Source organism: Pocillopora damicornis, chromosome 6 (genome assembly GCF_964200805.1).
Source record: "Pocillopora damicornis chromosome 6, jaPocDami1.2, whole genome shotgun sequence".
In the NCBI taxonomy this organism is placed as follows: domain Eukaryota; kingdom Metazoa; phylum Cnidaria; class Anthozoa; order Scleractinia; family Pocilloporidae; genus Pocillopora; species Pocillopora damicornis.
Window position 1 is genome coordinate 16,164,647 of NC_142675.1, and position 17,911 is coordinate 16,182,557.

A 17,911-nucleotide genomic window follows, 5' to 3' on the forward strand; every position below is an offset into this window, starting at 1 on the left:
ATTTTCTCAAAATCGCGTCCGGTTTTCTTCATTTTCTTCTTCATTAGTGAATAAGTCTCTCCGGTGTCATTTGTTGTGATAGAAAGATGTTGACTTTTTTTGTTAACTTTTATGGAAATCTAGCATTTAAAGGTAGCGCTTGGAAAAGCTAATCTACTAGTGTAAGCACAAAAAGTAAATAACTCATTTCAGATAGGTCAATTTAACGGTTGTGGAAATAAAATGCTCGACGCACTTTATGACTAAAATCATTGTCGAAGGATCTAGTCTACGGGCAAAATTACCGCTATAGCGATACGCCGTCAAATCTCGCTAAAAAATTATACCGAAAATCCGTGACGATGTACACGAGACAAAACATAATTTATTACTCCAATTTCACTCAGCAGACGGTCATCCTTAAATCAGGGCGTTTCAATTTTTTCTTTTCATAATTACTTTCTGTTTTTTTTTTTTTTATTTATTTATTTTTTTTTTGCATTCGAGTTTTTGGTTGAAAAGATATCTCGGTATTTTTTCCAAAGCTTTTAGCAGACTTTCCGGAGAAATAGTGAGATCATTTCTTTGAGTGTTTATTACAACTACGTAAACAGCTTTCGAGAACTTTTATTTGTTCTTATACTTGACTACCTTAACATACAGCTAAATACAAAAAGGCCGTGGATAACCTTAAAGTTTAAACCGAAATTTTTTTAAAAGGGAAAATTTGTCTTTGCCTTTAGAAGAAAATCTAAAGATATTGTAAGGAGAAATTAGATGCTAGTTAATCTTTAGGGGAAAAGGTAAAAACTCTCAGCGAAAGCCATGCAAATAGCAACGTAATATCAAAAATTTCTAAATATTAATTCTCCATCCTGTCTCCTATAAATTTCTAAAAATCTTGGCTATAAAAATGTTGTGATATCAGCATCAGCTTTCCCCTGGAACATATATTAATATTAAAGAAATTCTCTCCTGCCTACCCCGGGGAGCAAGAGGTTTCACATCACCAAGCAAAACATAAGAAAACCAAATTTCTTACAAATCTTAGATTTGTGATCACCTCTTTCTCATTTTCTTTCATTAACTCTTTAAACCCTAACATTAGGATTCATATTCTCCATACTGGTCTCTTAACATTCCTTATGGTTTTGACCAAGAGAAATTGTTTTCAATCAAGAGTTTCTTTAGGTGGTGATCATTTCCTTCATTCTCATAACCTTAATGTTTGATTCATAGGTGATACTGTATAAAGAAATAACATGCTAATCACTCTTGGGGGTTGAAGGGTTACACAAAAGTTGCGGTGGCTAAGCTTCATTCATGCATTAATCTTCCTGTATACTGCTTACATTTGGATGACGATGATGCAACAGTAGAATGGTGAAAATACAGCTTTATCTACAATAAAAAAGATTTCCCAAAAGCAAAAGTTGAATGCAAATTTGTTTCACAATGTTATCAATAGTGTGTTGTTACATTCTTTATTTCTGTACTGCTGAGTAACACTCAGATCATGTACAAGAGTGAAACCATGTTCTTCTACTAAAAGCCTGACATTTTTCTTCACTGTTGCTGTAGCTTGTAACAAAATAAACTTTGTTGGGATTTATGATGTTCACTCTCCATTGGTATAATCTTGAGAGACATTAGTATCATCAAACATTTATTGAAATAATTGAAAACAGAAACAAGTTAGGGCAACATTTTAGATTTGATAGTCAAGAAGCAAACATTTCTATTTTCTTGCCATAATAACAACCATGAGAAAGTATACCTACACAAGGGTACAAAATAAGCTCTTCTGTTCCTTTTTACATAAACAGCCATGCTCCATAACTAAAACATGATCATCTCATGCCTGTACCTGCAACCTATTGTTCATGAAGACTAAAATTTTTAAGAGGAGAAACTATTCCTCTTGGTGTCATATTAGCCACAGAAGCAAACCCATTTAAAAAGCCAGCTTCTTGATCAAGAGGTACACATGGTCGTCTACTTCCATTCCATGTAAATTGTTAGCATCACCTTGAAGCCTCATTAGTAGACCACCAAAAGACACATATGCAGCTCTAAAAAAGAAAACAAAAGCTTGCATTCACCATGAGTTCTCAAAGGTATCTTTTCATATTAACCAAAGCTAATGCCTGTTCCCTGCTTGTTTTACTTCAAAAAAGCTTTTCCTTTGGACCTCAATTTTGTCTAGCCAAAATAAGCTTTGACTGTGCTCTGTTCTGTTGTAAGGCGTGCCAGATGCAGCTAAAGTACAAAAGAAAGGTAGAAAAAACACAAGAGGCAGTATGGTGGTTTTTTTTTTTTTTTTTTTTTTTAACTTCTTGAGTCCAGGAATTGGTCTGCCATTGTACAAATTGCTTAATGGCATGACACAATTACTCCTTGCATCTGTACTCTTATTGAGCATGCTATTTCAGCCAATCAGAATGTGCATTAATTACTGGTGTGTAGAAACTTTAAGGTAAATACATAAATGCCACACAATTCATTTTTTTTAACATAATGCCCTAAAATTTGAAAAAAATAGGTGTCTCATCACACCCTTAACTCCAATAACAGATAACACTCTACATCAGCCACTTTCCTCTCTCTACAAAATGGTCACTGTATATTACATTTGCTGTTTTACTCACAGTCTTGTTGGAGCATCAACTCCACTTTCATCTCCTTCTATTCTGTAAACTTTTCCATACATGGCATATTCAAACTGGTCAGTGCGTGAGGGTCCACTGTCTGAAGGGTTATATTCCCCATCATCTGGGGTGCCATCTTCTTTGAGAGTATTGGCCAAAACCAGTCTGAATTTTTCCCCATAATCAACTGGATAGATCTGGGTATTCACATCAAGTATAAGATCCATTTTAAAACTTTCACTTTCACAGTGAAGTCGAGAAACTGAAAAGGAAGGAAGCAGCACATTAACATCACTCAGCTTGTTTGCAATAGCTATGTGGTGCCAGTGTCTATTTTTGAGAAAATTTTGCAGCTTGCATCTGCAGAAAGAGCAAAAGATTCCTGTCATGTATTCTTCTTGCTCTTTCTCAGGTAAAAAAGAGAATGGTTTGGGTGATAACATGTGAGTAGCACTTACATACCTTATGCCTGTTGTCAGAGTATGGCAGAACTTGCCCAGATCTTGCATGTACAAAGGCGATTCTGGGATGTGAAATATATGGTACGAAAGGAAAAAATTCGCATATGCGTCTGCCATACTCTGTAGACAGGCCTGTATACATGTAAAAGCATACCTAAATTTAAACATAAGTTCACCCTCTACCACAATGTTGTAGAATTACAGGAAACACTGCCCCCTATTGCTCGAGGGGAAGAAGGGCTACAAGTAGAGAGGTGGGTGTGGGAAAAGTAACTTCTTCCCGAATTCTGAGTTTTAGGATTCAACCACAGCTGTACACCGCCAATTGGCGTTTGCGCATATGTGATAAACTCCTGCACACTGCTTAGGTTTTAATGTCGATGTGGAACTTTTCCACAGTGATCTGGAGGATTATGGTAATGTTTTTAGCCTGTTAATTAAACTGAAACGTTGATTTGTCTCATTCCTTGAGACAGGCCTGCTCAAACTCCCAACAACAGTCTAGTAGAGTATCGATCGATGAAACCCATCAAGTTGGAAGCGGTAAAACGTTAAATTGACTCAAATCTTGGCTTAAAATACACTTAAGCGATAAAAACTTCTATATCCTGAACATAACTTACCTCTGTCGAATTTTTTCCCTTCTGGGTCGATGTCTTTGACGTCGAAAATATCCTCAAACAGAACTCCAGCCATGTTGAAATACAAATTGACTAAGCGTCAATGTTCAGTACTATCAGGGAGTGGGTAAGAAAAAGAAATATGAAATTGGTAGGTTATCCTTTTTAAATTGTTTTCAGGCTTTTTTTCGAAACTTTTGGCTCGTTTTAATGAACAAATTCTAAAAAAAATGTATTAATCTTTAATTCCAACAGAAATATATGTTTTAGGGGATAGAGTTTTTTTGTGGTCCTCTCCCTACCTTAGGAAGAAGCAAAACTTAGCACCCGCTGGCCTGGTTACGTAGTCCCACGTGAAGCTCCAAAATGGCGGGTGATGAAGGAAACCTTTCTGCCAAGTCGCACAGAAAGAAACAAGCTGGGCCTAAAGCAGAGAAAAAGAAACAAAATAAACACCCGCCAGAAGCTGCTAGTGCTGAGAGAAATCGTAAGGCCTTCTCATTCAAGTCGGCCGTTAGAGCAGCTCGCCAGTTTCGTCGAAAGCAAGATGTTGAGACAAAGCGACATCACGAACCAGTTGTTGATCGAACGCCACTAGAACCTCCACCATACATCATAGCAGTGGTTGGACCACCCAGAGTTGGTAAAAGTACGCTCATCAACTCACTACTGAAGAATTTCACCCGTCAGCAGTTGTCTGATGTGAAAGGTCCTATTACGATTGTGTCAGGTGAGTGTATACAATCATTAGCCACGGTTGTTATCAAATGTTCGGGCACATGTTTCATGAGGATCGTAAACCAAGATCTCCGTGTTACTGAAGGAATGAATTGAGCTGCCCAGAATTACGAAGCTGTTTTCGTAAATTTACGTATTTGTGGTCGCGTTACACATTGTAACCGTAAAAACTTGGCAAACTTTAATGAGGAATACAGCTGAAGAGCATTTCTACAGCTTAAGAGCACTTCTCACTTCTCATTGGGCTTTAGATGTTTATAAATGTTATATGATTAATTTTTCAGGAAAGAAGAGACGTCTCACTTTGATTGAATGTAATAATGACATCAACTCTATGATTGACGTGGCAAAAATTGCGGATCTGGTAAGTTCACATGGACAACTTTTGTTAAGTATACCTATGTTGTAAGATTCTGAGAACACCTGCTTGACATTGAAAGGAATGACAGAGACACATCCAAACCAGTCACCAGACATGCTAATCTCTTAAATCATTCTACACCATAAGAACTATATAACTGTCTGCAGCTTTACCCAACATCAAGGTAATTTGGAAAGTTGCAAAAGTTTAGAACAAAAATTTATCGTTCAAACCCAAACTCTTAATCACCATGGTATCAACAAATTCCTTTCATTCAACTAATAAATTATTTATTCTTGTGTTTTTCTCACTACCATGTTCCCACAAATAGCGTAGCTCAATTTTTTTGTTAGAAACCACACACAACCCTCAATGCACTCTGATGAAGGGCCAACACTTGAAACCTCAGCTTTAGAAAGTCTTTTGGTGGCCAATTAACATTAAAAACACAGTTGATAAAAAATAAATTACCTTTATCTATTAATGCTTTGTGGGTGATGACAACATCATTATTTAATCATTTGGTCACTTTCTGAGGCTAAAACCTGATTTGTGTTGTTTTTGCTTCTGTTTGTAAACATTTCAAGGTTCTCCTCCTGATTGATGCTAGTTTTGGCTTTGAAATGGAAATTTTTGAATTTCTGAATATCTGTCAAGTTCATGGCTTCCCAAAGATCATGGGTGTCTTAACACATCTTGACTTGTTGAAGAACAACAAAGCCCTTAAGAAGACCAAGAAGAAACTGAAAACTAGGTTTTGGACAGAAGTTTACCAGGTGACTGTTTAGTTTTAGTTTAGTTTCTTAATCTTTACCTCCCAGGAGTGACTAACACATAATTTCTCCTTACAGTATCAAAACAGTATCAAACAGCCAAGAGATACAAATGGCAAGAACTGTTAAGTAGGGGATTGTCATTATATCAAACACCAAGTTCTCAGAACAAAGTTAGATATAATGCATGGAGTAAGGAGAATTTTAATTGAGATAAATGTTTCTGAAGTGAAAGGATTAAGTTTCTTTTGTAGATTAAACATTAGGTATCAATATTAGAGAAAAGGCAGTTTAGTGGCTGCTACACAAAATTGTGTGGCTTAATTTTAATGACACAAGACGTTCTTTACTTCAAGTGGAGAAAATTCTTCAGTTACTTTGCATCATTTTCCTGCTTCTCTACTTCGTGGTAGAACCTTGCTTATAGAATTGACATTTCTAAAATATCACAGGTCAGAACCTTCAGACGTCAGTTCTGGTGTCATTTTTTTTTTTTTTTTTCAATATTTGAAAACATGTCTTATTTGAGATGGTATTTACTCTATTTGCAGGGAGCAAAATTGTTTTATTTGTCGGGTCTAGTTTACGGCTCTTATCCTAAAGTGGAGATTCATAACTTGGGAAGGTTTTTTGCTGTGTCAAAGTTTCGACCTTTAACCTGGAGAGTTTCACATCCATACATCCTTGCTGACAGGTAAATTTTTTTACCCTTTTACTTCCAAGATCTGTTTGTTGTTTTAGATGCTACAAATTTCCTTGTGAATTAGTTGGTGTAAGATCCAGATAAGGACCTCTGCTTGATATTAGTTTGAGTATTCTTCTTTTTTTTTTTTTTTCTGGATAATAATTGTATGGATATTGTACAGGGTTTTCTTTAAGGTTTTAAGTAGCTGGAGCTTTTTTAAAGGTAAACGGTAAAGAATATTCATATCTCGAAATCCAATATGGCAGACAAAACGTCATATCGTTCATACTTTCCTGCTACTCAACAAGATTTGTCAAAAAGACAGTCCCCATCAGAACATTTTTAAACCAACCCTGAGTCATAAGTCTTTTTATGTTTTCAGAAAAGATAGGCAGATCTGTATGGGCTCTTGAAGCAATGAAAGTAGCTGGGGAAACCTTGCAGAGAAGCTGGCATACTTTGCTGGCTACCAGCTCTTATCTACAACCCTGTTGTAGTAAGAGGTCTCATGTTAATCACTTCTGGGAGTTTAAAGGAGAAAAGCTGATATTTGCAGAATATTGATTTTTCAGTTTTGTACAGTCACATTCAAGTGACATAAGAATGAAAGTAAAGTGAACTATTCAAAGAGGGTCATATACACTGTATGTGCCATACATGTGCAGCTTTTTTGTTTCTAATATTCTCTATCAATTTTATAAATTTTGTGTCTTCTCTTTCCAGAATGGAAGAGTTGACAGATCCAGAACTTATTCGTCAAAATGCCAAATGTGATAGGAAGGTTTCCCTATATGGCTATGTGAGAGGAGCTCACCTACAACACAACTCCAGAGTCCACATCATAGGTAACTGACATACAACTACTTTAATATGGCGTCAGCAAGCTCTCCCATTAAGAGAGAAAGCCTTAGTTGATCAAAGGGTGAATATCACTGTCTGCTGGATAAAACTCTGTCTGGTGGATAGCAAAGAAAGTTTTGTCATCAATTATCTGCTGGATAGTATTTAACCAATGAATAGCATTATCCACCATGTGAACAATGGGGCCCAGGTTTCTATTTAAGCTACATGTAGTTGAAAAGATAATCATCACAACTGAAAATTCAGTTAACAGTGTAACCCTTGTGCATGTTTATACAAGTGTTTTAAAGTCTATGGATTTACTACCAACATGGCCTTTAAAACATGAGAGGCACCAACCAGGATTAAATTGTGATGTAATAATGTTTTTTTTTTTTTTTTCCTTTTCTTGTTTCCTTTCTCTCTTTCATCACTTTTCTGTAGGTTGTGGAGATCACACTCTTGAAGAGATCAGCCTCCTACCAGACCCTTGTCCTCTGCCAAACGCAGAGAAGAAACGGTCACTGAATGAAAAAGAAAGACTTATATATGCCCCTATGTCTGGAGTTGGGGGTGTTGTCTATGACAAGGTGACAGTCTAAGTTTAAGCGGCCTTTACACTCAGTACACATTCTCCATACTGTTCCTTATACATTTTCTAAGATGCTGACAAGGAGAATTTGTTTAACAATCAAGAGATTCTTTAGTTGGTGATATTCTTCTCTTTTCTCATCACTTTAATGTGGAATGCAGGGGTTATATTGTGGTGAGAAATTAGATGCTAATCACTTTTATGTAACAAATGGTTTGCATAATTTCTGCATAACACAACAGTTTTCAGGGATATTACAACATGCTTCTGGCTTGCTGTAAATTAAGTTTCCCTAAAAAACTGTAACCGTTGACAGTTGAATTTACTCTGGAAAGGCAGTATACACTGTACATGTGTTTTAAGAGTTATAATTTAGTGATTGTTTCTATTCTCCCTTTCATTGCTTGGACCCCAATTTAAATTTTCTTTCCCTATACTGTTTAGTTTTGAGACTTTGGTGAGAAAAGAACACAGTTTCCTTAATGTTTATTTTGTGCCACTTCTAGGATGCAGTGTACATCGACCTTGGTGGAAGTCAGGCAGGGAAAGAGAGAACCAACCCCTCCACTCAGGTGATTTCTAAAAAGTTTGAATGCACTCCCGTAATATTTGAGACTGAAATTTCGAGACACAGGGAAACCTGTGGAGGAAAATTAATAGGCTAAGATTAGAAATACTAAAAGGGTCAAGATTTTTTTTTAAATGCTAATGTTGCAAGCATTTACCCTTCATAAGAATGAAGAAAAGATAATATCTAAGTGTAAGTTAGAAACATTTTAGAGTGATCAATTTCCATCACAGCCTCAGTTGAAAAAAAATAAATTATCTCGAGATGAGAAATACACTGAAACTTATTGATTATGATACAGAGATTATTTTTTATTTTTTAGTAAACATCTGTTATGTGCACCAAAACTGATCAACAGTTTACTTACTGTTTTTGTTGTTAATTTTTAGGTTGAAAATCGACCAGGAAATGAACTTGTGTCTTCTTTAATTGACACAAAGCAGACAATTGACAGTAAAATGCAGACAAGTCAACTGACATTGTTTAAGGTAAGCAGTGGATGACAGAGTACATAGGGAAGCACTAATAAACAGAAGTTCCACTTGATGAAAACAAATTGCTCATTATAAAACATTTTTTGTTTCAAAGTTGTAACAATATTCACAGAATTACAAGGCTTTAAACCAATGAAATGCTTGCAGCTCTTTAGTTCATGGCCATTTTGTCTCACAGGATCAGCTTTTTTTCATTATGTAACATATTACTGGTAGTATTTCATCAACAATGAACATAAATTCAAGTCTTTCATTTTCACTTCAGTTTTCCTAAATATTCAATAAAAATCTACTGTAAATGAGCTTTTAAATTCATGTGTTCTAATTAATCAGTGTTATTTAAATCTGTTTTTATTATTTGTTCACAGGATGGTGCACAAATAGCACCTGATGAAGTCATTGAGTAAGTATTTTCACACTGTCACATAATTCGAAATTATTACAATTATTTGTTATACAAGTATTTTTTGGATCCCTCTTTGTAAAAAGAAAACTGAATGTCCCATTATAGATAGGGTAGCAATTCTTGTTGATACTTAGCGCTCCTAGAGGAGGCCTGTGTTAAAAATTATGGTTCTGTTTAGTCACAAATTGCCCCTAAGGCTCCTATCTGCAGTGTATGCGTGGGTGCACGTTTTATAAGTGTATTTGAATCTTGCTGTTTCTTTCCCTAGTTTTTTTCTAAATTACAAAATAATTGAAATACTACCCATGAGAGGCCTGATTGGTCAAAAACCTGTTATTTATTTCACCGATAAACCCATAGAAAATTTGAAAATTTTAAGTTTAGTTTATACAAGCAATAAATTGCACTCTCTAACGGTATACCAGCGTTATAACCAACTGTTGGGTGTACAAGAGAAAAGTTTGTGAATCACTCACTGGCTCGTGACTGAAAATAATTTTTACGTTGTTCTAACATCCCCAATGGGTTATTACGCTGGTAAACGAATAGAGAGTGCACTCTGTTGCTTAATTACTAGTCTATTATTTGTTATTTTTTGTTACGAACTCGTTAAGCTAAATTAGACTACATGCATGTGCATTTGAACCACATAGGGATGACGACTACTCAAGACCCTCTGAGGAAATTGTTGTGGATGAGAATGGTCGAAGGAGAAGGAAAGCTGTATTTGGTGATTATGAAAATGTGGATGATAAGGAGGAAGATGGTGAAGATGACGAAGTTATTTCAGATGATGGTGAACATAGTGATGAGGATGATGACGACGACGAACGTGGTAATGATGATGAGAATGATAATGATGACAGTGACATTGATGATGCTGTGGTAGAGAGTGACGAGGAGGATGAATTTGACGACGAGGAGGAGGATGATGAAATAGTTCTAAAGTTGAATTCTAAACATGCTAGACGAGAACTGTTGTTAAAGAAGCAAACGGCTTCGGAAAAAGGAACTGAAAATGGCCGGGAAGGAGATGAATCACAAGAAGATTCAGAGGAAGAAGACGAAGGAGAAAAGGAGGAGGAGGAGGGAGAGGAAGAACATAATGGAAGAGAATCTGAAGAAGAGTACAATTTTAATACTAAGGATAATTCAATGAATGATTCCGAATCAGACTCAATAATTGATTTTCCTTCTCTGAAGAGAAAGAGAAAACTTGATGTTACAGAGAAAGGGAACCAAGATCACGGTGTTAAAAAGAAGTTAAAAAATGAAACAGGCTCTGTGAAACAAAATGCGGTCAAAGGTGTTAAAGCTGATAAGAAAAATAAAGAACAGAGTGAAAGGACTGGTGATAAGCCAAGTTTAATTGATTCCAATGTTGAATCAGGATCAATTCTTGAAATTTCAAATGACAAAGAGAGTGAAGAAGATAGTGATGGAGATGTCAATATAGTGAGCTATGGTGATTCAGGTGAAGATGCAAGCGAAGATTCAGGATCTGAAATGGAAGAAGGTATAGTGTACATGTATCAGTTCAAGATTTAATGATGACCTACAAGTAGACTTACTGATCGACTGACTGATTAACTGAATGAAACACTAACTGGCAGACAAGTGTGACCGACAAACTGACCGACCAAACGTCTATGTAGTAAATAAGTACCTTGATGACTGAATTACTGATCAATAAACCAACAGACTTCTCGACCAACTGACTTACAGTGTAGCTACATGTATATGAACCAATCAACCGATCAACGTAAGTGCAATCAGGATAGACTAGTAAGATGGTAAGATGGAAATATAAGAGAATGAGCGTGGCATTTTTAACGGTCTGACAACTTAGGAAAAAAAAACCCCTAGACTACTGGAACTGGAAGTGTTTTACCTTCTTTACTCCCTATTTCAGGTGCTCTGAAGTGGAAGGAAAATCTAGCTCAGAAGGCAGCAGCTGCATTTCTGCAGCGCCAGCGAGACACGCCAAATATACAGAAACTTGTTTATGGAAATGGTAACATTGATTATGTATTTGTTTCTTTGTTCGTTTGTTGTTTATGTCTCTTCAACTCGAAACTCGGCGGTCTTTTTCATTTTCGTTGAGAGTTGAAGTTAGAGATATTTTTGAATGACTACGCATTGTATTCAAGCTGCATCTGATTTGAAGAAACGTCCAATTTTTGGTCTTAAGATTCCAATAACCATTTTTTTGTGTGTGCAGCTCTTCAAAATAAGAAAGAAGAGAGAGAAGACGAGGACAGTGATGAAGACGCTATCGGCGGAATATTTAAATTGAAGTCCATGAACGCTTCTGAAAGTAAAGGCATTTTACACGACAGAGACTGCTCGCTTGAGGTTATCACTACGCCGTTAAGGGATTGGAGTCAACCGGAAGTGCTTCAGAGCATTCGGGACTGTTTTGTGACGGGCAAATGGAAAGATTCTGAAGATGCCGAGATGCTCCTCCAGGACGATGATACAAGTATGAACTTATCTTGTTCAATGCCTAAATGTGCATTTCTATCAGAGCGCTTTCCGGTTGAGTGTCGTGAAGCCAAAGTTATCATAACAGCCAATCAGAAGAAGAGATGAATTTTATAAAGAACCAGTGAAAAGTCAAATTGAAGCGCGGGAAAACACGAGTGATAGAGTCTTGATTTGTTCTAGTTTTTGCACTTGACTGGTAGAGGTTAACGCAAGTTTTCTCGGCCAATCACAGCGCGAAGTGAAGCAAGACTGCTAAATGTGATGGGGCCTAGATTGCTTTGGATTCTAAACTGAAAGCTGATCATGATTACATGTATTTTTGACAGTAAAATTGGTAAGTTATCGTTAAAAAAGAAAGAAAAGAAAAGAAAAGAAAGGAAAGAAAGCTTTTCATTTTTTTTTTCAGTTTCTGATGATGAAATGTTCGGAGACTTTGAAGATCTGGAAACTGGTGAAGTGCATACGGCTGACGACAAACACAACTCAGAGAGGGAGGGACAAGAGGATGAACAGGATGAAAGTGAAGAGGAGAAAACTGATGGAGTTGATAGGAGGATAGAAATGAAAAAGAAACAGAAGGCGGCTTTTGATGCAACGTATCCTTTATGAAGAATTTATTAACTTACTCCTCGAACAGCTCCTTGATCAATTTGTGGATAGTGTCAACTGCTCTATGGCTAGATCAGCATTTCGACTTATTACTGATTACTTCCACGGTTTCCTTTAGAATGCCAACTCCTTCAGTAGACAGACCAGAGGCTGAACTGGAGAGGCGCAAACGCTCAATGAAGAATCTTGTTTTTCTAACAATTGGCGGTTACTTTCCGATTTTCCTGCTTCTCGTTATTTAATTTGGTTGCGTAGGTCCAATTTGTGTTTCATGTGATTGGGGAGAATTCGTCAACTTGTTTGGTCGTTTTTTTCTTCGTTTTGGTGACTTAACCTAACCAAGGTATGATGAAGGTGACGAAACCTCGTATTATGATGAGCTCAAAGCGCAGATGACAGAGCAGGCACAGGTTTGTACTGCTACCACGTCTCGTTTTACATTTTGATTGAAACAATGGATCCTTTTTTCAAGACCATGGCTGACTTAACATTTATTTCTGTCCACAGCTAAATCAGTCCGAGTTCCAAGACATGGATGACGAGACGCGAACACAGTATGAGGGATTCAGACCAGGAATGTATGTTAGGGTGGAGGTTAGTACAAGATCAGATGACGTCTTTTTACCTACTGTCTTACAGTAGCTACAGAGAGCTAAGTTATACATGAATGAAGCTTCATTCTCCAGTCGTAGGACAGTATTTTTAAACTGAAGCAAAATCTAAAACCAGATTATCGCAAAGGCTGTTTTGACTGCTAAAATGCTCATGGCAATTTCCATTTGACAAACAATTTAAACACAAGATGCAAAGGGGTCAAAGCGTGGAGAATATTCGTAAAAGACTTGTAACCGACTTTGATTTCACATCTGAAGGTTCATGATGTAGTGGACAGTCATAGAGTTGATTCAAGTATTTCGAATTTCCTTTGATATTTTCTGAGAACTACTTAAACTTAAATCTCAGTGGGTACAATTGTATGCACTTGAAACCGTCATACCCAGAAATATTTCGTGTCACCAATTTTTGTCTTTCATTACCAAACTTTCAGCTCAGTGGTATGCCCTGTGAGTTTGTCACCAACTTTGATGCCAAATATCCCGTGATTCTTGGCGGCCTTCTGCCGAGTGAGGATAACATGGGATTTCTTCAGGTAAGTGTCAATACGAAAGACATCGTGGAATGATTCCTAAACCCTTTTCACCCTGAAGTCATGTGGAACAAAAGAAGAATGTTTAGCTCACGTCATCAGCGTATGACAAACTTGAAATTTAAGAATATGGCTCTATGTGATCTTTTTTCAGGTTCGCTTTAAGAAACATCGTTGGCACAAGCGCATCCTCAAGACAAGGGATCCGCTGATCTTGTCTATTGGCTGGCGCAGATTTCAAACTTTGCCGATGTACTCAGTCCAGGACCACAACGGCCGCCACAGATTGCTGAAGTACACCCCTGAACATCTACACTGCATGGCTACCTTATTTGGTAAGGATACGTCTTAAAATCCTCTTTGCTTACGTAACCTAAGATCAAACTGTTTTTTTTTCGGGGGAGCACCAAACTGTAGCAGCTTAAGACTCGGCGGTCCGGAAAACAAAATAGATAAAAAGAAAACTTAGCGGTGATGTGTGCACTGTACACAAATGAACATCATTTTGTCTTTTTTCTGCACGAAGCTTATATGTATGTTGAAAAGAATTTTAGAATCACAAGGACAATTTATTCAATAACCACTTCTCCTCAGGTCCCATAGCTCCCCCCGGAACTGGAGTTCTGGCAATTCAAAGCACAGCAGGCGATATGGTAAGTTAGCAGGCCTTTGACCCTTTAACTCCCCAGGTCTGATTGTTGATGAATATCATAGCAAGAAGTTACATGTTAATTACTTGTGGGAGTTAAAGGGTTAAACTCACTAGATTTGATTTTAGAAATGTTTCTTTTCAGATGCTTAATATTTCGTTGGGAATTAGAGATGAGAATTTTTAATTGGTGATTTATCGAACTCAAGAAATCTGTTACAGTTTACAGACGGTCGATTAACAGTATCAGTGCCAGTCTAGAGGATCATAGATGTTCTGTTCCATCATTACAGTGTCTTTTTCCTTCTTCTTTTCACCATTTTAAGTCTGATTTCCGCATCTCAGCCACTGGTACCGTGTTGAACTTGGATAAATCTGTAGAACTAGTCAAGAAACTCAAGTTAACAGGAACACCCATGAAGATATTTAAGAACACAGCATTTATCAAGGTGATTTACAGATGTTATCCTTTGTATGTTTTCATTTCAAAGTGACAGAGCTGTTTCAGCCAGTAGCGAGAATCTTGAGCGAAAAAGAAAATTCCAGTCCCTTCGATAGGATATTGATCTTTCTCAGGTCAATCTTTGCACTCACCCTTCTCCAGTATTTTCTGGTGTTTACCAAGCCTCAACTCAGTTAGGTCCTGTTAGTGTAGTGACTAGTTCCAGTTCCGATGTTTTGAAGGTTCAAGAAAAGTAAGAAAGGTTTATCGAGATTTAAGAGATTGGAAAGGGTCGATATCATGTAACCATCATGATAAAAGTAGTCTAACTCGCTTGAAACACGACTAAGCCTTCCCTGTGAATGATAACGATATTGTGAAACTGTTGCTAAGCACGAAAGACCATTTGGAACTCATGGAACTCAAGATAATTTTTTTCCATCTCCAGGGCATGTTCAATTCAGCTTTGGAAGTAGCAAAATTTGAAGGAGCAACAATACGAACTGTCAGCGGTATCAGGGGACAAGTTAAGCGCGCGCTAAAGGTATGCTATTTTGATGTTTTTTAGCCTCTTAATCGAAGGGGATAAAGAGGTTTTGTTTGGCTCATTTGTTTTGCTTTTCTCACTAGAATCCGGAGGGTGCTTTCCGTGCAACATTTGAGGACAAAGTTTTGATAAGTGGTGAGTAACAACTACTTTTGTGAGCCGGCTTTTGTACTAAGACACGGTATGAGAACTAAGTGATCAGCCATGAAATCCAGTTTATAACATTGTACGCGCGTATCTCGCACCTAATTCCTAATGAGCCACCATGGTGTATTCAAGCAAAAGACTGCACTTTCTATTGGTTTACCGGCGAAATAACCCACGCAAGAGTTGCTTTTGGCTTCGTCTCGAGCCACTCTTACGCTTCTCTCGTGCTCTCCAAACATCCCGCGTGCATCCATTATTCGATGTTTGCTCGCTAGGCATGAACCAATTCTTAATTGAAGCATGTGCAGGGAAAGCGCCTCTGACAGGCTTGCGCATCTGATTAGTTAAGGTGATGACTTGAAGATCTGAACCAAGTAATCAAATCAACAACCACCTGTGGTAACTCAGTAACTCAAAGCCTCGTACTGTTGTGTTCTCCAGACATAGTTTTCATTAGAACCTGGTACCCAGTCACAGTTCCGAACTTCTGCAACCCTGTGACGTCACTGCTCTTACCGCCAGAACAGAAAGCAACGTGGCAGGGCATGCGCACTGTTGGTCAACTTCGAAAAGATCTGGGTTTGAAAGCGCCTGTCAAAAGTGATTCGTTGTACAAGGTGAGTACATCAGTCACGCTCAGGTGTTAGCTCGAGTCGACGTCGAAGTATTTCTTATAAGTACTGCAAAATTATTGTCAACCGCTATGCTAGGAAAAAAATGGTCAAATACTTGTGAAAGAATAATTCTGGTATGACGCGGCGTTTTGTCTTGACAATAAGACTACTCATCAGTGCAAGGTCCTAAGATTTAGGCAGTTAAGGCTTCAATCAGAAGGATTCAACAACAAGTATCATATTCGAGTTATTTTCTTGACCGAGACGAAATGTCTTCTAATGATGCCAGGTCTCAAAGTTTGTCTTTGTTTTGTCTCTCTGCCTAATTTTGACATGGTATCAGTTGTAGCGGATTTGGCACAGTTGTATCCAGCAACATTTTTCGTGAATTCATCGAAGTATAAAAGTTTCACCTCTTGAATGTTACCCATGTATGTGGTGTATTCAGGATTAGACGCTTTGAAAAAGCCTATAAAAATTGTCTTTACCTACAACTAAGATTCGGAGAACTGAAAAAAGGGCGTGGATTGTGACGGGTAAGGAGCAATAAACTGAAGCAATATTTGTGTTATTGGCAGCCTGTGGAGCGGGTCACTCGTCACTTTAACCCACTGGTGATTCCAGCCAAACTTCAAAAAGATTTACCATTTAAATCCAAACCCAAGCTGATGAAGAAAAGGACTAAGCCAACTTTGGAAACGAAGCGCGCTGTCGTTATGGAACCGCACGAAAAGAAGGTAAGTATATGACGGTCAAGTGCTGGTTTTCTTTTCATTTTATAGAAATTTTCAGTTGAGTGTCGAAATTAATCCCAGAATGCATTGGTTTTGCTTTACTTCGCTCTGTTAGCGGAAATATGGTGACGAGAAAACAAGAAGAAATGAATTGAATAAAAAGCTTTCGTTGATACCGTGGGGGTTAAGAGTGCCGATTTGAAAGATAAATTTTTGTTCTAGAGTTTAGCGGCTTTCCGAACTGCCATGATAACTTAAAGATTCCACCTTCCTTTCCTTTAACAGGCTTTCACGCTCATGAAGCAACTGTACACTGCAAACAAGGAGAAACAACGAAAGCGAAAGGAGAAGCTTCAAGAGAAAAGAAAGGTCTTTCGTGCAGAGCAGGAGAAAAAGGACGCAAAACGACAACAGAAACAGAGAGAAGAAAGAAAAAAGATTTTCAGAATGTTGGGAAAAGCAGAACAACGGAAAAAGAAAACATGATGGCCATCAAATTTATTATTCTTTCTGTTAATCTTTTCACATTTCTTGTAAAAAGTTGGGTATAACGATTCCACATCAAACAGGTCAATTGTTCTTCGGTGGCGATTTTCATTAAGTTTCTCCGCACCTTTCAGATGGACAGTAAGGTAGCATAGTAAGGAGAAGCATACACTTAACCCTTTAACTCCCTACAGTGACCAAGACAGAATTTCTCCTTACAATATCAATACAATATCAACCAGAGGAGTGATGAGAATAAAGAAAAATATCAATTTGGGGACAATGAGTTGATCCAATACTAAATTCTCTGAACTATCATTATAAGAATTAATGGTTGACGGTAAGGAGAATTACAAATTTGATCTGGAAGTTGAAGGATTAAGCCAGGCTTTGATTGAAATGGGTCAGTTGGTTTTTCTGTGTAAACACTCGATATTTTGAAATATAGTTGGCACGGTCACGAATGACGTCTAGGGCTTTCTCACGTGTTAGTGCGACGTCAGCTATTGTCCTCAGTGTATTATACAGACTCTTATTTGAAATAAATCCTTTTTTATGAATCTTGCGAAAATTGCTAGAATAGAACGAACGGAATACAAGAAAGCTGACTTAAGAAGGAACAGCTGAACTTAATTCGAGATTGGCTGGATGGAAGTCGTAATAGAAGAAGAAAGTCAAGTTTTTTATACCAACCCTGTCATATCTTAGGACAGAGAACTGGGTAGTGAAACTGCTGCGGGTTGGTCGAAAGCCTCTCCGTTTTTTCACTTTTTCCTTTTTTCCCCTCTTTTAAAACGAGTGTATCTGCACATAATTTATAGTCTACGATAAAATGTTTGGTCTTTCTGTTTGCAGCTTTGACAAGTACCGGAACGAAAATGGTC

At 37.5% G+C, this 17,911-nt stretch overlaps 2 protein-coding genes across 2 annotated transcripts; one reads left to right on the plus strand and one right to left on the minus strand.

The window, feature by feature from the left end:
* Positions 1–590: 590 nt before the first annotated feature.
* Positions 591–3,827, minus strand: LOC113668806 (DNA-directed RNA polymerases I, II, and III subunit RPABC3). The gene is made up of 3 exons (XM_027184762.2): positions 3,712–3,827; positions 2,628–2,889; positions 591–2,051 (listed from the first exon to the last, which is right to left on the minus strand). Exons 1-3 carry the CDS (start codon positions 3,782–3,784, stop codon positions 1,934–1,936), a joined length of 453 nt encoding a protein of 150 aa, XP_027040563.2. The 5' UTR covers positions 3,785–3,827; the 3' UTR covers positions 591–1,933.
* A 193-nt stretch (positions 3,828–4,020) lies between these two features.
* On the plus strand, positions 4,021–17,587 carry LOC113668776 (ribosome biogenesis protein BMS1 homolog). The gene is made up of 24 exons (XM_089209269.1): positions 4,021–4,438; positions 4,731–4,810; positions 5,395–5,583; positions 6,132–6,274; positions 6,989–7,110; positions 7,550–7,695; positions 8,204–8,269; positions 8,655–8,753; positions 9,128–9,162; positions 9,819–10,681; positions 11,078–11,179; positions 11,387–11,647; positions 12,059–12,248; positions 12,605–12,671; positions 12,769–12,855; positions 13,310–13,411; positions 13,563–13,743; positions 14,003–14,061; positions 14,384–14,506; positions 14,948–15,043; positions 15,130–15,181; positions 15,635–15,810; positions 16,386–16,544; positions 16,827–17,587. Exons 1-24 carry the CDS (start codon positions 4,075–4,077, stop codon positions 17,025–17,027), a joined length of 3,963 nt encoding a protein of 1,320 aa, XP_089065395.1. The 5' UTR covers positions 4,021–4,074; the 3' UTR covers positions 17,028–17,587.
* Positions 17,588–17,911: the final 324 nt, after the last annotated feature.

Excerpts from the sequence above, each read along its gene's own strand:
- LOC113668806 (XM_027184762.2), bottom strand. The coding sequence starts at position 3,784 with ATGGCTGGAGTTCTGTTTGAGGATATTTTCGACGTCAAAGACATCGAC. Across the intron at positions 2,890-3,711 it reads AGGGAAAAAATTCGACAGAG|TTTCTCGACTTCACTGTGAA; the intron begins GTAAGTTATGTT and ends CTTCCTTTTCAG. Across the intron at positions 2,052-2,627 it reads GTTGATGCTCCAACAAGACT|AGCTGCATATGTGTCTTTTG; the intron begins GTGAGTAAAACA and ends TTTCTTTTTTAG.
- LOC113668776 (XM_089209269.1), top strand. The coding sequence starts at position 4,075 with ATGGCGGGTGATGAAGGAAACCTTTCTGCCAAGTCGCACAGAAAGAAA. Across the intron at positions 6,275-6,988 it reads CCATACATCCTTGCTGACAG|AATGGAAGAGTTGACAGATC; the intron begins GTAAATTTTTTT and ends TTCTCTTTCCAG. Across the intron at positions 13,744-14,002 it reads CTGCATGGCTACCTTATTTG|GTCCCATAGCTCCCCCCGGA; the intron begins GTAAGGATACGT and ends ACTTCTCCTCAG.